Here is a 24,233-nt window from a genome sequence, read left to right as displayed (position 1 = left end):
ATGTGCGGCCGCTGGCAGCGCCGCTCCTCGCTGGCCGCCCAGCTCCCCAGCTCGCCGCCAACATCTGCTCCCAGTGCTCGCCGAGGCCAGGGCGCTGCGTCGGCGCGAGACTCCCCGAAGCCTCCGTTACCCTGGCAACCATCAGCTCACGTAAAAATACTGTCTGAAAGACAAGCCTAGCACATTGCAAGTCCTGGCGGAGGAGAGGCTGCGACGCGGGGCTCCGGCCGGCCCAGGCACAGGTACAAGACAGCAGCCGCTCGCCAGCGGCCGGCAGACAGGCGAGAACTTAATTACCTGACCGAAACCCCCCAGATTTTCAGCCATGGCTGGCAGGATCGGACGCAGGTGTTTTAGCTACATGTAAAAATACTCTATAACGCATGCATGAACACCGCGTATGGACTCGGCGGCTACAGGCACCACCTTTGCAGAAGAGACCCTTGCGCTGAACGTACAGCGCCTTCTTCTCCGCTCTGCCTCCTCTCTCATGGAGCACAAGTCACAGCTCCTGTAGTGCTCCACAGCAAAGCCAGCACGAAACGTTTTAATAGCAAAGCTTCTAATGTGTTATTTGCTTATTGTTAGGAGTCAATGTTCTACATCATCTGAACATTACGTTTAATCTCTTGGCTCAATAAGACAATAAAAGTGTAACACCACTGTAGTGTCCAGCGTTTCCAGCATATGACAACAGTCTTAGTGGGTCAAGCACATTAGTGGGAGAAAGTCGGGTAGCATTTTAAAGAGAAACCAGGATTTTGGGGTGAAGCCTGAAAACGTGTTCCTTTCACGCACCATCACAGCAAAGAAATAAATTAGCTAGATATAAACAACCTGGTAAATCCCTGTACAACCTGAGGTGCTGCACATGCTGCTTCCCTTCCCCATCCCCAGGAAAGAGGGTAAGATACCCACTGGATCGAGCACGGATTTTGACATGCATAAGGAAAGAAATGTGAGAATGGGTATCTTTCTACCGGCTACTATGCCAGCACCCTGGACGTCCCCACAGAGCACTCCTCCACTCCAGGCATGACTCTTAGTAGTTTCTCCAGTCAACCTTAAGGAATGGATATAGGTCATGCAGCCTTTAGCAGCTCCCTTTTACAAATTAATACCCTTTATGTGTCCTGCAGGAAGATAAGCACAGTCTAACTTTCATCTAGCCTGTCATTTGTTCATGCTATTTAAACACTCCTTCCCCACCTAGGATATTCGTGGGTCACATTATGTCTTTCTCAGGTTGCAAAATTTCCTAGGGCAGTGTGTGCGGCTCTTGTTACGGAAGTGACTTTCTTGTTTGTAAGTGCATCAGGAATTTGAAACAACTAGATAACCAAAGGTGTTTCACATTTATTAAGTGCCACTTACAAACGAGGTATGTAACATGCATTCATGCGAACTGAATATTTCTCCAGGAAGTGTTTGCACAATTGAAATAGCATGATGTATATAACACAGGCCATCAGGTTATACGCTTTGCCATCTTACACAAAGACAACGCATAAGGTAACAAAGGCCTTTTCAAAAGTGTTTTGTCCAGGAGAAATACTTTTAGAGAATTTTTATAGTATAGAGAAACATGACTATGAAACAGCAAATTTGAGGATTTGCATTATCTAAAACATTGCTGAGATATCTCCCTCGGTACTTAGACCTTAGCCAGCCCCATACTCATAATATCAACATGATATCAGCCTCATACTCTTCATGCTCTTGTTCTTCTGGAGAGATCAGGCCACTGGTTGCCTGCTATGGAGACTAGCCAATACTTGCTGTGAAGGCAAAGATCAAAAATATGCAACTGGCCAATCATGCAATATTTCCCTAAATGCCACTGGTGGGCAGTTTTTTGCAGAAGCAAGAGACGGGACCTCCTTTATCACTTCCAGCCTAGCCACAAATATGTCATCATATTATCAAGCCACTTCTTCAAATCCAGTAATAGCTTTGAACTCTGCACAAGGAATTGATAAGGAAAAACCCAAATACTTTCTGCAACAAATGATCACAGCTTTCTTTCGCTACCCTGTATTTCACATCTCGACAACTGTTAGATGATTCGTGCAGGATTTGGAAATCAGAATTTCGGGTTGCAGTAAGACATTACTTTCCTTCTGTTTCCCATTGTTTTTACATTCATTGCTACCAGAAGAAGATCACACTGTGCCATTTTCAGTTTTCATTGCTATCTTCCTTGGGAGAATGGTATCTCAGAGATTTTAATGCTGAAAAATTATGCTGCTTTAGCAATACTTCGCACCTCCATAGTGTGTGCCCAAGATCAGAAAGTCTAATGTGTGAATTACCACCTTCTGTAATTTTCAGACGGGGTAAGGAAAAAAGAGAAAGGAGTTAGTCTCCACAAATACAAGAGAGAGAGAATCTGACCTGGGGTGTGACCGCCGTGCTTTCCTGGTGAGATCATAAGAACATCATCTATTTCTTCTTCATTTATGACTTTAAACAACATTTGATTCTGATCTCCAGACAAATGAGGCTAATCCTACCCTATGAACATTGCTACTCCTCTAGCCTTGCTGCATTCTTGTAGTTCTAGTAATTAAAGTACTGTCCTTTATATTGCATATTCTTTATATGCTTTTAAGTTTATATTGAGAGCTGTCTAGGGCGGAATTGTGTCTTCCTATGTGTGGGCAGCATTCACCACCAGTAAAAATATCTTAGAAAAGATGAAACTACTAACTTAGGAAGGTTTCATTCAGAAGAAGTTAATAGACTGTATGAAATGACAATAAAGAGAAGCCTGCAGAGCCCAAGAATCCCTTCAGAATTTTCCACAGCAGAAAGCCGTGAGATGCCACAACGTGCGGTGCTGAAGCTCCTTACCTGAGCCCGAACGCAGCCCAGCCCAGAGACGCCCTGCCCGCACGGGGGGCACTCTTGGAGCAGTCAGCCTGGGCGCCGCGCGGCTGCACTGCTCGCAGTGCGCACCGTCACGTCCTTCCCCTGCGCCGCGCTGCGAGTAGACACGTTAGCTCGTTCAGAACTAGCGCAAAACTTGCACAAATGAGAATAATGCCTCTGCTCCATTTAGTACGGATCTGTCTTTGTTTAGCCCAAATGACTTTTCAAGTTCTGCTGGAACACAATGAAGCAAAACTTAGGCTAATATTAACTTCCTTTTAGGCAGCGGACATAAATAAATCATGAAATACCCTTTAAAAAGTAAGCAGAGGTACTAACTATATAAATTCATCCCTTGCACAACCTCACTTCTTCTGCGCAAAAGGAGCTGTTTTAGGGTCACTGGAGTACAGGCAACCATTCCGGTCAAGAATATAGTACTGTGCGAACCTGCACAGTCACACGGAAATTTGCCATCCATCGACGCCTGTGGGCTGAGGAGCGCAGCGCTGAACTCAACTAGCCTAGCAAGAGAAAGACATACAGAGCTTGCACTGTGCAGTGATTTGACTTTTTTGAGTGCAAGGGCCTTGCTTTTCTTCTTTTCTTTCTGCAGGTTTGACTCTGACATCCTCAAGTCTGGAATACAATTGCTGTAATCAGAAGAGCTGACTGAAGTTATAAGAAGACACAAAGAACGAAGGCAGAAAAAACCAAAACAAATCCTTTTGAGGAATGGCTTAATCACAACCACTGCTACTTAAGCCAAAACAGGATGGGCACAATTCGAAACAGGACGGGCACATTTCAAAACAGGACAATTAGGTCTGCTGTGATTTGGGCTGGTTTTTCTTACATATTTGGACAAACTCAAAATCTGATGCCATCATCTGGCTGCAGATAGAGGAAGGTGATGAATTCTCATTTTAATTTTTCCTACTTATCAATTTTGGCATTTCCAATTACTCTAGACCTGGAAATAATCTTATCTTATAGTATAGTATTTGAATATTTTTAATATTGTAACACTTTTAAAGCATACGTGCAAACCCATCAGAACCGTATGCCTTTGAGATGCGGGAACTGCGTACTTCCCCACACCCTAAGCCAACAATAAGAAAACTGGAAAAAAGAGGGAAAAAGAGAGGGGTGCAAAACTGAGTAGAGTGTTAAAGACAGCAAAATCTTGAGCTCCTGTTTTATTAAACATAAAGTATTAATGCAAGTCTGGAACTGACTCCCACACCATTAATGTTCATTCGCAGTGAAGCCACATGATGAAGTTCTAAAGGTAAAAAGTCAGTACCATGGAAACACAATATATATAAAATTTAAAAATAATATATCAATAAATCAAGCTGGATGCATCAAGAGCAGCTTTCTTTGGAAGAGTCCTGGCAGCTCTCAGTATTTTCTGAGCAATGAAAACAAGGAGACGGGCTGGGCAAGCACACGTGGGGCAAAGCGTGAGGGTTTGAACGACGGGGACTGGGAGCGTGTTGGTCGAACAGGAACACTGCAGAAGCAGACAGGAGTCCTGGTTCATGCTCTTACCCCAAGACGACGCAGAATAAACACTATAAAGACATGTCACAGGAACTAGTGAACAGATGAGGTTATTTTTAGAGTTCTTCCATTTTTTTTGTTTCAGTTCAAGCAAATCTTAACTACAGAAGACTTGAGAGGACGTCAGAAATTTTTTCACTACTCATAATAATGAAACTGCCATAAATAAGTACTTGCCATAGTGTAAATGTGTACTGCAGTATTTCACATCGTGTGTCCATTTCTTCTAGTATATGACAGATACGTTTACAGGTATAAAATTGGGAGTAAATCTTTTCTATCAGTCAGACCTGTCCTTATACTGGGCTTTAGAACCTTCGTTTATTTTTTTGTATTAAACTACCTTAAGCCTGGAATCAGCTTTTTTTTCTGCTCTTGCACAGCATCTATGCTGCTTTTCCACAGTACATGGAAATATCCTTTTACTGAGGCTCCACTGAATGGATAATTCATATTTGTGTTTGTGAACCAAGTACAGCCTTACCAAATTTAAGCATCCTATTATACTCATAAATACACCCCCAAAAAAGTGAGTTTACCCATTTCTACAATTACCAATGTTAGCCTTAGCTTTCCAAATAAAATAGAAACTTTTTGCGGGCAGCTTTTGATACTGTTTCTGTAGGTAAAGCCACCTAAGTGTGCATCTCTACTATTCTCTTTGTAGAACATGACTGCATTAAGCTACAACAAGAAGTGCACAGACAAAAAAAAAACAACCGGGGGTGAGTTCAGGCACATCAGATGAGTCTCTTGGAAGCCTAAAACCAGAAGTAATCCACTGAGTGGTCTCCTGGCATTGATACAAGAAAGGAAGGGAACTTCATGAATAGTACTGACCTTTATGGATCAAGTATCTTCTATTTGTTCAGAGTATAGAGGCATGTCCCCATAAGTATATGTATCCTTTCAAACACTTCATATATAATTTATTGCTGTCAGCTCTTTTGATTTGAACTTGTAAGTTGTAAGTTGTTTTCCTATCATCCAGTTCTCCTTCTGTCAGATGTGATAATAAAGGGCTGTATTCAAGAGATGAGCGAACAGACAGCCCCTATGGAGTCCTCTTCCCCAAAGAGTGCGTTTCTAGCACATGCCACGCTTGCATAGGATCCATTTTGAACTTGGGGATATGGTAGGCAGGAGACTGTCAGCCAAAGCATCATTTGAAGTTCAAGACATCCCCAAACTTATAAGAATCCTATCCTTGTCCAGTTAACCTAAGGAAATCATATTCTTGCAAGTTTATCAACCAAAAAACCTAAATTCTGTTTACATGACAAAAACCAGCTTGCCCCAAGCAGTAAGGCTTGCCTGATATGCAAGCCTGGGCAACGGGCAAAGGAGAGCAATAGCCTACAAAAGTCTGCAGAGCAACAGAGATGTGAACTTGAAAGGGAAATCAACAGTTTATTATCTCTGGACCTAGAAATGCTCACATAGATTAACATGTATCACTCCTGTTTGGAGGAGGCTGAAGGCATGACTTTGTTCAAGAGGGTGGAAAATCCCTTGGTTTCTCTTTCTCCAATTTTATTCCATAAATCTCAGGACCCTTCCCAGTCATCCTGTGAGACCCTGAAGAAACATGTAGATGAGGTGAAGTAAGGAACTCTTACGTCTGAGCCTAAGAGCAAGTAACATCCATCCATGAACCACCAACTTGCTCTGACTGATGATACCCTAAAACATTATTCTGTAGGGATAAGGAAAGACCCTCTGAGACACAAGTGTATTGGAATTAGAACAAAATCCCAAAGGATGAACAAATAGCTGCAAAAACATTGTGTGTCCAGTGATAGATAGCAAAAACCCCCAAATCCTACCGCTCCACATTCTGTGGTCAGACTTGTGCTCTGGCATCCAGAGCTAGAGAATAAACACGAAGATACAATAGTTGAGCGCACGAGAGGGTATGTCTGTGAGCCAGGCCATAAAGCAGTCCCGGAATGTGAGAAACGGTTCATGTTGGTAGGTGCTGCTTAGCAACACTGCCCTTCTATGGCAAAAGATTAATCAAATTTGCAGTGTCATTGGAAACACTCAGTTCAGTCCATTCGAAAAATCAGACAGAGATGCACTGAAATCCCACAGGTCACCAAAGGGACAGTGTGGGTCTGTCCAGGTCATGAAAACTGGAATTACGTCAAATGAGAGGCACTGGGGGTTAATTATAAGTACGGCAAATCTAATACATGCAAGTATCAGCAAATCACAGTTAGAAGAAGCAACAGCTTTAACACATAACATTTCAACCTTTTTCCACCTCTGGCCAATAAAGGACTGCTGCTTATGCTCTATTTTTGCAAAGACTTTACCTATCTTGTTGAAAATGTCTTGGTCACAGAGTCTTTTCCCACTGCCCTGGGGAAAGAACTACACAGCCTGGCAGGTCTCAGTGCCATGTACGCTGCTTCTCTCAGGGCATTTTTCATGATATTCAGCTAAATGTTTCTTTGCAGAATTTCACTCTGTTCCTTTTCTGGCTCTTTTCTACCAGGGACAGACTCCTCTCCTAGCCTCTGAAATAGTCACCCTCAGCCAGCACACACCCTTAGTCCCCAGCCAAGGGAACTACCAAGAAACTTCAGGCAATCCAAGGCCTCCTGATAAAGTAACAGAAAAGTCGGGAAGTCTCTGTCTGCTCTCTCCGAGTAGCGCTGGTGATTTGCATACGACACGCACATGGGACAGGCGGGACGGAATGAAGGAATGCAACTGCCAGGAAGGATCTAGAAAACAACTGCAATTCAACAGCCATTGTTATTCAGGAATCACATGATTCTTCAGTTTGGATGCTTTTGTTCTCCTATTAAAACAAAACCACACTACTCTGGATTATTTGTTCACAGATCCATAATTATCATACTGTCAACATTTCATATCTGCACAAGACAGATAAATATTCCTTAGGAAGGTAGAAGGGTAATTGAGCAATCAGGGATGAATGATGCAGAAACAGAGATACATGTAGAATGCAAGTTACCTTGAAGAACAAAAATAGTTATTTACCCAAAGAGAGGAGCAACTAGAAAGAATTTCAATGGGGTGAAACAGTTTGCTTATTTAACTGGCACAATGGAGTCAACCAACCCAGAGGGCAAACTGTTCACAAAACTTCTCCGTCTGCCCTTCAGTGAGCACAACCCTGACCTCCTGGGCAGTGCCGGGCAGTGCCAGCCTGACACAGGTGAATGGAAGCTAGCCCAGGTAATGCTTTGCAGGAGCTGTTTTCCAGCTCCTGGAACCAGGTTTGCTGTGGCCATCCCAGGACTCTGCTTCTCCCTGGAATGCAGGAAAAGAGACTCTGAGCTTTGCTTTCCTCTGTTCTCCCTCTCCTTGGAGAACTGTGCTCAAATTAGGTTCTTGAGCACCTGTAGGTCCCCTAGAACAAAGCTATCACTGCTGAACAGAACTTGAACCCAAATGCTGGCAACCTCTGTGTCAGGTTGTAATTGCAGCAGAGGAAAAACTATGTCCTGACAACCTCAGGACTAAACAAAGTGGCTTCTGATAGTCCCTGAAGATCCCAGCAGTGTCAAAATGAAAAAAAGGATTCACATTGTACATGAAGTCTGCTTTCCAATGTAATTATGGCAGTCATTTAGAAAGCAAACAAAATGCATCACATATCCATATTCTGGGACTTGTTACTGCAAAGAGTAAAATCGAGTAGTGTAAAAAGACAGACATTTCTCCAAGTAAGGTTTTAAGAAACAAACTAATGCAGACCAAGTAAGAATCATCAAGGAAAATTTGAGGGAACTCAAATTATTTGAATTATTCAAATAATTTCCAAGACAGTATTTTAATGGCTTCTTTCTGATGTACACTCTGTTCATGCAGTTCAGATCATGGGCCTCTGAAAGGGAGCCTGCAGACGGTATGCATCTATAAAACCTCACACGTAAGCCCGTATGAGCTGTGCAAATACCTTGTTTGAATTCAAAATATGCCCACTTTTACTTGTGGTATGGCAGATACGCCTGCAATTATTCTGGACACAGCTTCTCGAAAAGCATAGCTACAACAGACTTGGCATCAAACGTATTGCTGGAGGAAACACCCAGTTTTTCGGCAAATACCCAATGCAAGGTAGAAGGCCATAGGTAGAAAAGTAATTTCTAGACCCCTGAGAAATCCCACAACAATTTTCTATGCATTTTAGTTAACCAACCTCATTGGATTAGACTCATGAGAGTTTAAGTGACTTCAAACAAAAACACCAAATCCAGGAGATAGGCAGCTAAATCATTACTCAACACTTTGAAAACATATCCTATGAGTTCAGAGACTTCAATTGTTTATGATACAGCTTTAAGTATTTGACTTTCAATAAATGTATTAAGTTTCACATTTACAGTCTCCCATGCACCGTGCACGCAGAATATGTATTTTACAATGGAGAGCAACAGATTCCAATCAGGCAGATATTTTTGAAACCTCAGATATGAGAGAATGAGTGCCTTTTAGATTAAAGGGATAATCCCCAGCTGACAGAAAATTATTCACACTCTTATAAATCTAAACTTTCACAATACTTTTTGTAGCATAATAATGACTTAAACACTCGATATCAGCTGTGAATCATTACATTCATCCTGCTTTTTTAAAATGTAGTCGTGATTTAAATGAAGATAAAGAATTTATAGGACATGGTAGCAACGTATATTTGGATGTTTGGTGATCCCATTCAGGCACGAAAACCAACCAAACACTGCAAAGACTGATGGTTTCCATCACTCAGGCCTTTTATAGAAGGCATCCAAGTGAAAACACCTGCAGGTTCTTATGACTTGAAGCCTGTGCACAAGGTACTGGCATAAAACTATATAAAGGGTCCTGTTTGCTGTGATAAGTAATTCAGTGCAAGACATACGGCCATGGACATCCTGATCCACAGCCCTTTGGTGCTTCTGCCATGGTCTAAGAAGCCCAGGAGCTTTCAAGAGCTCCACTTTGGAACTGTTACTGTTGGGGTCGAACTTCAGCTCCAGTCGGTAAATGACCATTGGGCTCAGTACATTTACAGCAGGGACATAACCTACATATGAATAGTCAGGATAAACCAATCTGCCCTTCGATTTCAGGAAAAAAGGTATCTTTTCATATAAAGCAGAGTAACTTAATTCCTTTACGATATCAGAAATGAGAATATGCCTTTTAAAAGACAGTCCATTGGAAGATCCACACTTCAACAACCTTACTGCCCAAGAAGGGGAGATAGGAGGGAGCGCAGGCAGAGGTGGGATAGCAGGTAGGAAATACCGTCAAAGTAGACTCTTTTGGCAGGTCACAGAGGAAATGAGTTTGCAGGTAGAGGTGTCTAAGTGATCTGCTACACTGACTATATGGCAGATAAGCCACAAAGCCAGAATTACTTCTCAAGAATGCTTCATTCCTATGCCAGCAGTCTAACCATTCAAATACATTGCCTCATGTGAAAAAAGGCATTGAAGCTCTCCAAGATAAGCAATAAACACACCGGGGAGATGAGAAAGCCATCTCCATAAATCTGTTTACATTAACGTTCTCTTTTAAAGTCCACTTTTGCTATATGAGACAGAGTAAACTGTTTCATGAGTGTGTTTTATACGTGCTTTCCCTACTTTGATTTATGGCCTCAGAGCAGCATGCGAATGTCATGTTGTATCTAGTCATCAGGCATCCTCCTACTCACTTCCATCTGAAATCTTCAGAGCAGAGCAAATACTGGAAGAGATAACCCCATTTTCCACAATATTGATGACCAACTTTAAGTCTACAGAAAGGTATCAACATCAAGTCACTGCATTTTCATTGACAAATCTTGTGTGCTTTTAATAACACATTTTCTACAAAACCAGCTGCTAGGCCAATAAATTTTAAAAAGCAGTTGGTAGATGATATGTTTAGAATAAAAAATTATTATTATCCTTTGAATGTAGGGATTCGTTGTGTAATTTTGCAGTAAAAGTTACTCATTCGAATCGGAAACTCATGTTTCAGGCAGATGCTCTTGGCTCCAAAGACTTTCACCACATTTCTGAAGCTTAAATTGGAACATTTGTATTCAGCAATAATTACAGCTGCAATCAAACAAAAATATTAACTTTTGTAAAGGTACAGTGAATACCTACCGTAATTCAGATAATAGGTCAGTCTTGCATTTTTCCCTATCCACCTTTCTAGATGACTTAATTTCCAGACATTGTGAAAATACTTAAGGCAAAGCTCATTTGTCCTAACCTCAAAATTTATGAAAATTAGTATTTCAGTTTAATTCACCTTCTGCTTGCAGCTTTGGGGGAAAAAAAAGAGAAAAATTACAATGAAGGGATAAATATAACATACATATGAGACAGGAGTACACCAGCCTTGCTTTCAGGAGTTTTTCCATCCTTCATGACACACAGATCAGACAATTTTTTGATTAAGAAAGCTTAGGCCTGTAACAGGCAATAATCCATGTTAGCATGGGGTAAAAGCAATCTTTCTACTTGAAATTATACCACACCAAAAAATCAAGAACTATAGGTGGTTTTATAAATCTGTAAAATAGTTCTCAAAATCTCAAATTCTTCCCCCTAATTAAAACAGAAACCGGAGGCTAGAAATACGCATGCTTCCGTCTAAAGACTGGAAGTGAGCTCTCTACCTGCTCCCTCTATGCAAAATAAAAATGAAAAGCGCCCAACAGGTTTTCCTTCTCAGTTGAAATCACAAATATTCAATCGTCCATTTAAATTGAAATGAAAACCAAGGCAAGACTACTCCCTGCTATTTTTCTCCACCTTTACTCCTTTCCTTTTCCTCCTAGGCTTGTACCTTGTGTCTGATCTTTGGGTTAAGGTGGAGAAGAATGGGATGTGAGGTAGCAATAAACTACACAGCTGACAATTATGTTTCCTAGGACACTCAGATTGAAAGTTTGCCAAAGATACAAACCAAAAAGAACAGCCTTCAAGAGTTGGAAGCAAAAATCCAGTTCATTGCTGTTTTATCCCTCAAAATAATAAGACAGACGTTGTAAGTGGCAGCTCCTATTTTTGGGTCTTAGCAGTGATTATTTCTTGCCTAATTATTAGCAGTGGATTTACTATCTTTAAAGCAGAATTTTGTCACCCAGCAGGAAACTTCAATTCTATCAGGCAGATTTAAGACTCATTCATTTATTCCTTAACAGTTCTTGACTCACTTGCTAATTATCAAGGAAGGCTTCATTCAAAGTAGGTCTGAAGCCAGGAGGCGGGCATGGCCGGCATGCTGTCCCTCAGGTAGAGCCAGCTGCCATACCAGCTGTGCAACTTCGAGCGCCTTGTTTCCGATGAAGGAATCCTCCGCTACCTTCTGCTATTAGCAAAACTTGAATGACTATTTGTATATCTTTAAAAAAATCTAGATTTGACAGGGAGGTACAAAACACCAAGCAAGCTATATGTAGGTCTTTTTGACCCTGTTCTTCTGAAAGGTGACTGCAGTGCTCAGAAGCTAATGGATGCAGGGCTATGGGGGAGCTTTACTTGTACGTGCCGAGTTCCCATCGTCTTCCATACCGCATCCCTATTTCCCAAGTATGTCTAAAGACATGGTCATCTCTGCTCTCAGTGTTAAAGCAGATCATCAACTGCTAAGTAAGATTAGTACAGAAAGAAAACTAATCCTAGATTCCACCCACTCCTGCAACATCTGCATAAAACAGATGAACACAGACCTGGGCTCCACCTTTCCTTACACGACCTGCATGCCTTGGGACAGCGGGCTGCAGAGGTCACTGCGCAGCGCAAGCAGAAACTCTCCTGGCCACGGCAAGGCGGCAGGGTCATGGTGCAGCCCCTCAGGACTCCCAGCTGCTCTCTCGACGTGGCACCAGTCAACACAGCTCCGCACGTCACAGCCTGGAACACACGCTTGGGCAAATCTCCCACCAGTTGCAAAGGCGGCATGGGAACTTGATCATTTATTATAATCAGGCCAGGCTGTCACATCATGGGGAATACGTGGATATGATCTTGCAAGTGGCAGGAACGAGGCAAGGAGACAAGGGCAGGCAGAGGCAGGTTATGCTGATCACTGCGAACCCCGTTCTGCAGAACAGTGCACATTACACAGAGCGATTTAGGAAATAAAGACATCATTAGTTCTGGAGCTAATTTCCCTGGTGCTTTGAAGAATGTTGCAGGTAAGATATGATCCACACTAATTATGGAGGGAGATAGAGACAGGAAAGTTGCTGGCAGAGCGTCAGGCCCAGGAATACCTGAATACCTCGGGAAAGGCATTAGAGCTTGTACCATCGCGCTCTCAAATTATCCTTGATGCCTGAGCCATGACTGTCACTGTTCACTAGGAAAAAAAGAGGGTGGGGAGGGCAAATACAGTCTATTCCTTATGAGAGTGCAGTGCTGAGGAAAAGCAACAGTATGGAGGAGAAAGTGAATCTTGTTTCCATGGTAACTAAAGTTTGAAAAAAGTACATAGAAATCAGTGTCATCTTAACATGTACGTTTACATACAGACCCACAGTAATAAAAAATTATTCAACCGCAAGTAGCATGAGACCACATAACCGTCACGAGACCACCCGAATCAGATCTGCTGCTTCAAGTAGCGACACTTGGTTTGGAACAACAGTGTCACCACCTGGAGAAACATTCTCACATTAGACAGCACCAGTGTGGGATTTGGATGGGAAGAAGAAACCTCCAAAACAAGTTCCAAATGACCTAACTTAGCAGCCCTGCTCAACAGAAAGTGCTGTAAGCTCTTCCATGCCTGTTACAGTTCAAAGTCAGACACTTCCACAGGGGTGGGCAACACAGACAAGGTCACCTCCAGCTGGGATGGAGCATCTCCTACATGGTTTCCTGTCACAGCACCCAAAGTTCTTACCACACGTGAAGATGACATGTGAACCATCTATAACAATGGAAGTCGAAGAAATTAGGGCTCAAGATATGGCATAGTTATGGCTGTTTAAAGAGAAGTGTTTAGTCTAAGCGAGAAAAAGTATGTCTCAGAAATTAAGTTAAAATTTGAAGAAATTTATGGATAACCATTCAGTGTTTAACAGTGGCAATGACACACATTTCTATTAATTCCACTGCAATCAATTTAATATCTAAGTTAATATCTAATACCCATGAGCTAAAGCAATACAAATTTCCAAATGGAAAAAGTTCAGAGATGAAGGTCCTGATTAAATGGACACTCATGTTCTACTGGAGCGCTCTAAGAGATTCAAATAGTACCTTACACCATCTGACTTGTTTCCTGAAAGCACAATATCAGTGCTATTGAAATTGGGAGAAAAGAATGTGTTTATTATCCTACCTTTTATATCTGCAGTACAATTCTTTATCTGTGACCCAGAAACAAATTAAAGCGACACTGTCAAGTTGTATATTTTAATGGTCATCTTTTCTCTGTGCTACCAGCAATCTGAGATTTTTTCAGTGCCTAGAGGTTTAAACAAATTAAACCTTTTGTTTGTTTACTTTTTGCATTTCTTTCATTTCACAGAAATGAAACTAGTCAGATTCATTTGTCTCCCTACAGCCTATTAAGCAGTGGTTTGCGTTTGCAAACAGGGTGTTTGCATTTGCACTTCCAAGGAAGAGTTAAAATACTACTAAATATTTTCTTGCAGTAGTTTTGAAATGAGCAAGAGGTAGCTATTTCTGTTCAACTCATCCTTTGGAGATGGAAGACTCTAAAGAACTGATAGGAATCCAAGTATGTTGCTGAAAAATCCAGTGAGAGTTTGAGATTGTTTCTCTGTCTTTGGGGGGGGGGGAATTCAAACAATTGCAACATATAAAAATATAACAGAGCACCTGAGCATATATTAAATTGTGAAATTGCCAGAAAAAACGCCAAACGTGTTTTAGAGAGTAAAGGCCAGTCATCTGGACAGTTATAATCATTTTCACCATTTTAAATGATGCCTTGAGTTGCTTTTGTTCCTTATAAGTAGCAGAACTACTATGCAGTCCCAACTCTTTTATATAGAGTATGAAAGATGGGGAAAGACATAGTCTTTCCTTGCCTTAGTTTCCCCATTTATTTTAAGGCACTATGACAAATTGCAAGCCCACAGTGACTGCAAGCTTGAATTCATTCAGATTGGCAGAACACTTTAACAGCCTCAGATGAAAGGTGCTACAGAAGTGCCAAATACTATCACTGTAATTATCATTCAATATACACTGATCAAAAGAATTAAATGTGAATTAGCATTTCCTATTAGCCCTACTTACAGCCTTAATTTTAAATATTCTTCCCATGGGCCTCTCCATGAAAACATACAGGAATTGTTGATATTTCTCATACAGCTACAACACTGCTTCTACAGGAGTGGAGGAATGGAGGGATCTAAAGAGGAGAGTCAAAAAATCCTGAGAACAACACAGGTTTCTCCCACAAAAGCTTGCTCAGACTTTCTGGGAAGAGCTTGGAGCTGTTTTCTCTCACTCCTTCCCTGTCTCCAGTCTCTTCCCTGAAACAAGGATGTGATCTTTGGTCACAACCCCAAGGATTTTCTGCTGTTGGCCTCCTTTGCAACCTGAAGAACATTTCTCTGAAAGCCACTGGGTTTCACATTTCCCAGAGTGGGTCCGGCTGTTCTCAAAAGGTGGGAAAGTGCAAACATTTGGAATAGCTAAGTGAAATCAATGGAATCCTGCTAATTTACACCCACTGCAGAGCCAGACAACTTGCAGAAATGTTTGTTTTCCCCTTTCCCCTGGAACTACACAGCATTGGACTTTATTTTCCCTAGAAACATAAACTCACCTGTTAATCCACTGCCTGTGCCTAACATAGGACGGAAAAATATGGCTTTCTCCTCCAGTCCTGAATATCTTTCAGTGCTGGTTGAGGCAGAGCAATTTAGTGATTCATGGCCATTTCCCTCTTGGTGGAAGCTGCCATCACTGCAGATGAAATAAGGGGGTCTGACTGCGCTCTGCGTGGATCCTTACCCTTCAGGAGCTGACCAAGCTCTGTTCATTCTTATACAAAGCATCTAACAGATGCTAACAATACCAGGTCATCTTCCATCCTCTCCTTACTGCCACACACCAGAGCCAGCCTTGCTGCTGTCCGTACAGACCCAGTGGAACAGAGGGCTTTGTCAATTCGATTGCCATCAAAAGCAGACCAAAACCATGCTCCACCCCACACAAACTAAAACAGGATTACTAACACTTTTAAAGAAGAGTGGCCTCCGTGCGTGAATTAAGCTGTTGATGAGCCCTTATGCCTCTTCCTTTCTGTAAAACTGTCCTTTAGACAGCTGCAGGCTCTGAAAAAGAGGCCTCCCTGGAACACACTCAGTTCAAAAAGGAAAAAAAAATCCATACCCTGCCTTGCTGAGTCCTTTTCAGTGAAGCAGGTCATAGCACCATGTCTTTTATCCTGTCATTCCTGTCTCCTGCTTGATGCACATAATAAATCCACAGTGGTTTGAACTGCAGCTCTGTGCTGAAATCTGACAATCCCACGTATCTTTAACCATGCTGTCTTCCAGTACTCCCCCAACTGGAAACTCCAAGTTTACTTAGAAAATTTTCACTGTACAAGGTCAGACTCAAATAGTTAAACATACTGCATTTACAACCAGTTTCATTTTCCAATTCCTGTGCTAGGTAGCACCAAGTGTGGAAAAATATTCCCTTTTTTAAAACAAAATCTATCTTTCATGCCTTAACTAGAACTTACCCCATGTTTCATGAAGTACACGCAAAAATTAAAGAGCAAAAATACCCAGAGATTTACATGGTATTGTAGAATATATAATGTATATATTACATTATAAAATGACTTAGAAAAAGAAGACAGAGGGCTCTAATTTTAATAACAAGCAATTGGAAATTTGACAACATGGGGTGTTGGCAGAGCAAGTAAGAAAGCCAGGCACGTCTGACCGGGGAACGTTAACTTGTGAGTCCAGAAAACCAGTTACTCATTTTCACATGACAGCATCAAGTTTGAGAAGAATATTTAATTATCTTGAAACTGAAGGAGGATTTCAGAGAAGTAATTAGGAGTAGCTTGGCTAGTGGTTAACACCAGGACTGGGAATTAGAAATTAAGAAATTAAACTCAGGACATACTTCCTGGCTTTGCTGCATGATCACATTGAAGTTAGTTAACTTTTCCCTACTTCAGTTTTGCCAGCTGTAAAATGAGGGTGCTAATAACTAGCCACCTTTGTGGAAAGCCTGGAAATCCATCAACAGAAGACGCTTTAAGAGTACAAAGTCTGCATGCTGTTGTTGTACCTGACAAAAAAGAATCTGACAGTCAGGTTAGCACTCCTAATTTTGGCAAAACAGTACCAGTGAGACTAGAAATAACTGCAAGTGCTCAAAACCTCGTTTTCCTTCCGATCCCTAAAATGCTCAGAAACCCAAAGCTTCCAGGCATGTCCTGTCCCAGAAACAGTGACTGAATTGACAGATACATTCTCAAAATAATGTATGTATTTCTTGCTGCCACTAACACTGGTTATCCGAATTCAGTTGCAGTTGACAGTGTAATGATAATAGCTTTCTGTTTATATATCATCTGCGATAATGTTCCTATTCTCCTTAAATTCAGTCCTTGTAAAAGGGGTACTTTAATGTATGCAGCCACAGACCAAAATGATAGTAATTTTCCCTTCTAGTTGGAACGGTTTAGTAAACAATTACATTCCAATTAAAGATGGGGTGATCGTGCTGAGGGAAAGAACCATTCAGCTCTTCACATCATACAGGAAGATAAATTCTCCAAAGCCAAACTATTATAATATAAATTACATGACAGCTTTTGAAAGAAAAATTACAACAAAATGGAAAATAGTGTATATTATGCACAGGCAAAACCTTGGGAAAAAATCCTTTGATATCTGGTCCATAGCAGCTTGAACTAGGATCCCATTACTTAGGATTATGTTCAGTGAAGAAGAATGGTAGAAGAGTTACTCACTTTCATCTCTCCAGGAGTTTCCATTTATTGGTATGCCATTAATATTTAATACTTCATTTATCAAGGATTAAAAACAGGATAGTTGGAGGAATGCCGTAAGAGTAGTTTATAATGTATCACTGTAAATTCAGCTGTGTATCCAACCCAAACTGCTGGAAAAAAATTAACATTACAAGCAGAAGAAGAACTGAAAACTGAAAAAAAAAAAATTCATATTTCTTTGTGACTATAAATGCTTCATTGTTAACGGGCCTGAAAGGCAGAGCAATACAAATGAACCACAAAGGACAGCAGCTCCTGCACCAAGACATGACACTCGAAGTGCAGAACAATAGACAACAAGCAGACAATGAAGGAACACGAGAGAACGAGGAGATGATACTCAGCTTCACGACTGATAATGAGCCGGTGAAGAGTGTGTTTATACCACTGGGTTTGGCCTTTGAAGCTTCTCTGAGAATTGTTTCTCTTCCAATCCAGTTTACACAATTCCATGGATGCAGAGCCTGATCATGTAGCTTATAGCTGCAATGTGCTTTGGTTTGGTTTTGTTGGGGTTTTTTTTGTAGCCAATGTGGCTTCAACCAGAAGCAGCGCAGAAGTGTTTTCTGAGATCCCGGAAAGCAAATGATAGTAGAATTGAGAATTAAAGGTCTGGAGGGAAGAAAATCCTAAACCCTATCTAGCATTTTGGGGTAAGAGAGGGTATACAGATGCTTCCTCAGACACAGCTCTGTAAGAAAGGCAGAGAGCTATTTTCAAACCATTTAAAAATATTCAGACTACGTACGTTGTGTTAATTCACTGTATTTGGAAGGAGGCTCTTTGCACAGTCAGTGGGGTAGACTAACAGTGAGAAATCATTCTGGTTTCTTGATCCTGTCACTTAGTCCAACTCCTTTGCACAAGTTCTTTGGCAATTTGGACTTCTTCTCGGCCTGGGGTATTGGCAGAGAGAACTAAATAAATCAGGCTGTAATAAAAGCAGTCAATAGATGGCAGTACTCTAATGAGATGGGAGAGAAGTTATCACACAGCGAGTCCCAGCAATCCCACCCCTGCTCATGATTTCCCTGCAAGATGGGCAGAGCAGGAGGATTTAATACCCGGCAGTTTCTCATCTTCTAGTCCCTGTATTTGAGAAAATACAACACAAATTTCAGGTTTAACCCATCTCACACTTTAAGCTATTTGGATTCAATGCAGAGCAGCTAAATGCCTCTCTGTGTTCTCCTAACAGGTAAATATCAGTCAACAGCAAGGCTTCACTCATCTCCCCTTCAGCATGGAGAAGAGTCCAGCATTTGCCCGTGGTTACATTGGTGTCTACAGCCCTTGAGCGTTATCAGCTCTTGCCAATTACCCATTCTCAGTGGAGATAACTCTAGGTCACTACCTAAGCAGGCAACATTTCAACCGCCATCTCATGCTAAGTCAAGCCTTCTGTCTTTCTTTTTTTATGCCTAGATATTGAGTTTTCTTGAAGCACTTGTTAATTAGGTCTCTCCATTCAAGGGGCAGAATAATGACAAATAGGAAGTGTTCCAACAAGACCATTTAACTCTAAAGACGTCTCCTGCAAACATGTGTGTGAGGACACTTAGACTCTTCCATGACTGTATCAGATTCATTAGGACCAGAATTTCCCTGTATGTATTTGAATTTTACACTGACATGCTGTTAGTATAAAAATCTGCTGTTTCTAGGCACCGATGCAGCAGTCGGAAAGGTTTCTTCTAGTCCACACAAAGCACTGTATAGCTGGCAATGTGAAATACATTCCTGGTTTTCCAATCAGGCATAGACTAAAAACTGAATACTGAACTTGGTGCTTACAGCAGATTCAGAACCAGGGACCTCAGATGAGCAGTCACTTGGATTAGAGGCTTGAATTCATTAGACTGCATCACATCATACAAAGCTCTGATAGCACAGAAGTTAAGTGAGGTGGGTTTACATGGAAAATAATCATTTTACAACATGAGATAACTAGGACTCGGGAAGATTTTTTTCATTTTTAAGAAGCTCTATTAAAACTACTTTTTGTAGAAGGAGTAAGAACAGCTAGTTCGCATATTAAGATGTGGAAATCTCAAGACTTAATTTTCAAGGTTATATTCTGTAACTCAAAAAACTGGCATGAGCTATTGTTTTGCAAAGTTGCTACAAAAAGCATAAAGCCTCGTTAACTGTAACTTGCCTGGCAAACTTCCGTATGGGAAGGGAGCACTTCCACCCTAGTTTGCTTTAGTTTTCAAATGAAAGCAAGCAACTGGGAGTGCAACACTGTCAAAATAGCTGAATCCAATGGCTCCTGAGCTTACTAGTCCCTTGGAGACTCAACAGAAGGATGGAGATGTCAGGGAAGAACAATCAGCTGTAAAATATGAAAAGCTTACAACATCAAAACCTACAGCAGTAGGCTCAAAAGTAATAATCCCATTACCACTAAACTAAAGCACTAATTACTATTCCCAGTGGCTGGAGTGGACTTACTGCTAATGTTCCTCTGGTTAATGAAGGAAGGTGAGGGAGAATATGTTTCTTAAGTCAGACATCTGCTGAAATCTGGGCAGCCATAAAAACTGTATGTAATGAAGCCATTCATATTAATGGCAATAACATTCAGAGGGCTGAGCAGGAACAGAAATTAGATGATAGTGGTTTGTAACTCAGAGAAGACAAATGCTATGCATTATCCATGTGATGACTGCCCTTATTTAAGCCACACTGAATAACAGAGCCAGTCAAAGCAAGCAACCACATCCCACATAGGCTGTTTCACTAACAAGAGCTAGCGTGCTTAAAGACAGGAACAACTTCTCTACAAACATAAAGCAGGATATATGCCATTGGAAAAGGAATAAACAGCATTTTATTTTCACCTACTGCAAGTACACTAAGAAAAATACTCGCAAATCCTCTGTCTTGCAAAGAATCCAGATTTTCCCATCATCCTTTGTCTTTTTCATCAACAAGTAGTGCATTGTTTAGGGTTCAAAGATACTAATTTACTGAGATAGATTCTGATAAATGAAAGGCACAAAGCAAAAGCATGCCTATTCACTTAGCTTTACCGTGTTTCTGTCTGCCATGCTCAGAGTTTTAGAGCATTTGTAACTGATAATCAATTCAGATAGAGGGTATGTGGCTTATGGAAGAAGGAGGTTAGAGAAAAAATTAGTTTCCCTCTTGGCATTGAAACAAGATGCACTTTGCTTAGCAAAGAGGTGATACCACAAGAGGAATCAGACCTAAAGGTAATCCCTCTGTGTTTTGGCCGATTACAACAGGCAACTCTCAGGAGAATAACTTTCATCAACTCCAGAAAACAAAAACTAAACATGCCCTTAGAGCAAAAGCTTAAAGGCATGTCTTACTCCATTGTTTCTCTGTTTCATTGTCTTTGGTATTTGCCACATACTGTACACAGTCCTTCAAAACAGAACTCATCTCCTGCCATCTGCTCACTGTTTTCATTACTTCTTCCCATTTCATTTAGCAAATAAGACAGTACCAAAACCCACACTCTCATATATTCAGCATGTGTTTGCCTATAACAGCTACAGAATATAGCTCCACAGAGAATGTTATGCATCCACAAACTTAGAATTTATAGAACTAAAATAAACTACTTGGACAAACTGCTATTAATGATTCATTCATCAGTGCAAATGTTCTCAGGTGAACTGGGTGTGCTCAGAGTTTTTTTAGATTGCACCATTGTCTTTCCTTTGAAATTCTGGTTCTACCTATCTAGGTTTGTTATGAAGTAGCTGAGTAGGTGTGGCCTGCAGAGAAAACCTGTATCAAGCAAACCAGCTCCAAGACCATTTGCCTCTTCTCTGAATAAAAATACCCATGTGCAAACTTACTATCCACATATAGCAGACTTTTTCCTCTTGAAAATACAACCTTCTGCTTGCCTTGGCTACCGTTCATACTGGATATATTCATTTCCAGCTGTGTATACTTTATGCTTGTACTTCTTTTTTTAAATCTCCAAATACATTTGTCTTACTATTACTGGAGGTTACCCTAAATGTTACCCAAAAGACCTTGGTAACTTCAGCTGACTATAAAGCCCCAGTCTCCCAAGGCTCTACTGCATTAACTATAGAGGTGTCCAGGCTGATGATACATTAGAAAAAAAAAACCCAGCTACTCTCAGCTGCATGTTTATTGCCCACTTTCAAAAAAATATTTATTTTGATCCCACCATTGTACTTCTATTTGTCAGCTGAGTGCAATCCTTAATTAAATAAGTACTTGGATTTGATATCATTCATTAGATAACACAATCCTTGCAGTAAAAATTACTGTGATCCACTCTAGAAGTCTATCGAGCAGGATGTTGGAGAGATGACTTACATCAGTGGGAAGGCAGTGATAAATACCACTGTGCTCATTCTAACTAAAGAAGAATCAAAGACTTTTAACTCAGTCCCGAACTGATCTCCAAGGCATGACAGGGCCCTCTCTTCTAAAGCTGTGAGCCAGCCCCAACATCTGATCTTGCAGGAGTGCAGAGAGGGTAGGGAGAGGAGAGTCCTGTGTTGTCCTCGTTACACTTCCTCATACTGCAGTAAAACTGCAGGCAACTACACCTCCGTCTGCAGCATCACAGAGCCAGGCTCAGCACCGACAGGGCCTTCGGTCAACCACGAGCTCCGAGGTCTTTGCGTCTTGGTTCCCTTCTGTAAAATGGACACAATAGTGCTCTTCCCCATGGAGCAACAAGACCCTGTTTGTCCTGTTTTATTTTGGTATCCCTGGTATTCATGTTAATGGTGCTGCTCTGTTCCACTCCCAAATGACTTCCCATTCTTTACACACTGCTATCACAACAAACCAGTGATACAGGCAGAACATCTCAAAGCAAAACGATGGAAGAAATGGAAAACAGTGTATGGCTCCTCTAGGGTCTTGCTGGGAGAGGATACCAGGCTCTGGGGAATCACCAGGTTGGCAGTTTTTCTGTTAGTTAAGGAAAGGTTCTTCTACAGGACATTTTATCTCTGTAGGAGTATGAGGACATACTCTACAGTTGCAGACCAGTAAATACATCTATGAATACACTGCACTGCCCTAGGATTCACAAAGAAAACCTCACCAGGTCTGTTTCCCAAGTGAAACAACTTACCCAGATCTGCTCCAGATTCAAGTTCAAATCTTGTTGCTTTACCAAGAGACGTTTTACCGTCGCTTGTTGCTAACAGTATCTAACACCACCATGTTTATTTAAAAATAAGTAATCAACAAGTTTCACATACACAACCTCTTCTCTCCAGATGAGCGAGTTCCTCCCCTTTCTGGAAAAACCCTACAACAATCATTAAGATGGAGAGAGACGCTTACCGTGACCCGGAAGGGCGTCGTGGCAGCAGGCTCCATGGTGGGGTTCTTCTCAGTGACCCCACTGGGCATGCTGCGCCTCTGCCCACACCTCTCCGGGGGGGACTCTGTGGGTGGTACAGAAAACAAAGGACAATTACAAAACACACAAGCACAGGAACAGTCCAGTAACGTCAGCAGGCCATGCAGAAGGTGTCTTCTTCCTTTGAGATGCCCTTGCAAATGAGCCAACACAACAACCCAGTTGTATCTGCTCGTCTTTCCCACAGTCGCCTAGAATAACGTTCAATCAGCAAGACTTTCACCCTCACCAATTAGCATTTTTTATACAACTGTAAGCTTCAGGTAATGCCTGACAGGTTGGCATTATCATTATTTCCAGTCTGCAGATAGGTAAACAGAAAATGTATTGAGCTGAGTGAGAATTATATGCAAAGTACAGATTCGTGCACTTGTGGTCTTGATACTCCTAAGGGAAACGGCTAATGGGGTTACAGGCACAGGATGCTTAAGTTACCTTTCTAATGCCTCTAGCAATTTGTTTGTAAGCAGGAAAAAATTACTAAATCCTGCATTTGCTAAAATATAAAATGTGGATAGGAATACTTCCTTCCTTCCCTGCTAGTGAGGAAGGGAGGGGACTGAAAAGGCTAAATTAACAAATATGCCTAACACTGAGAAGATTTAGAAAAATACTAGGTAAGGTCAGCAACAGCATTATGAGGTGGTGTTTCCTTGGTTCACAAACCCTCTTTGAAAGCACCATGAAAGTCATGAAAATAGATCTATTTCCAAGCTGCCGTTCAGTGGTGCTCAGACCTTCTAGCGAGCTTCCCTTCTCCAACCATTTGAGAGTCCTTGTTAGCCGAGCATTTCCATCACCCAAAAGGCAGAGCTGTGTCATCTCCATTCTGTTGATCAGAAGTCTAGAAAACGGGCAGGGCCTATGGTCATGTAGGCATTTAGTGATAATTTAAAAAAAACCCTTGGGTGTCCAGAGTACAGTGTTCTCAGGAGCGGACACATGACACGAGGGCAGAAGAATGCTCCTCCTCGAACAGTGCTGCGGCTCCCCAGGAGGTGAGGAGGGTCCTTGCTTGAGAGGGAACTGCACAGCTCTGTATGAGCCTATGCGGGTCACAGATCTGCGCGTGGCTTTGCAGGTTAAGCAAATGTCTTTATAGAGATCTCTACAGCAAGGCAAGAAGGTTAGAAGTAACAGCTCAGCCATGTTTATGAGCAGAGTTTAAGCCCGTATAAAGTGCCAGGAGTACAAAACAAAGGCCTGAGCAAATAACCTAGCAGTGCACCTTCATTTTCAACCACCAGTTACTTTGCCGCTCCTTTGAAAGTAAGCACACGGGATTCTTTTAAGCCAAGTGCTTCCTTTCTGCTTGTCCCTGCCCTGCAGTGGCACCGACCACATCCAACAGTGGGAACGCTACAATTTTCGCTCAGAGACAGACTTTTGGGGACATGAAGAATATTTA

General features: G+C 41.5%; 1 protein-coding gene across 1 annotated transcript in view; it reads right to left on the bottom strand.

The window, feature by feature from the left end:
• Positions 1–24,233, bottom strand: part of DAB2IP (DAB2 interacting protein) — a gene marked incomplete at both ends in the record, with an annotated part of 204,802 nt that overhangs the window by 117,133 nt on the left and 63,436 nt on the right. Inside the window, one exon of the mRNA XM_082009096.1 lies at positions 22,747–22,850. Coding sequence (XP_081865222.1) covers positions 22,747–22,850 — 104 coding nt within the window. The remainder of the gene's footprint in view (positions 1–22,746; positions 22,851–24,233) is intronic.

Source organism: Phaethon aethereus (assembly GCF_964289735.1).
Source record: "Phaethon aethereus genome assembly, chromosome: 20".
In the NCBI taxonomy this organism is placed as follows: domain Eukaryota; kingdom Metazoa; phylum Chordata; class Aves; order Phaethontiformes; family Phaethontidae; genus Phaethon; species Phaethon aethereus.
The sequence above is the reverse complement of the archived record's forward strand: the minus strand, read 5'-3'. Positions and strand labels throughout refer to the sequence as shown.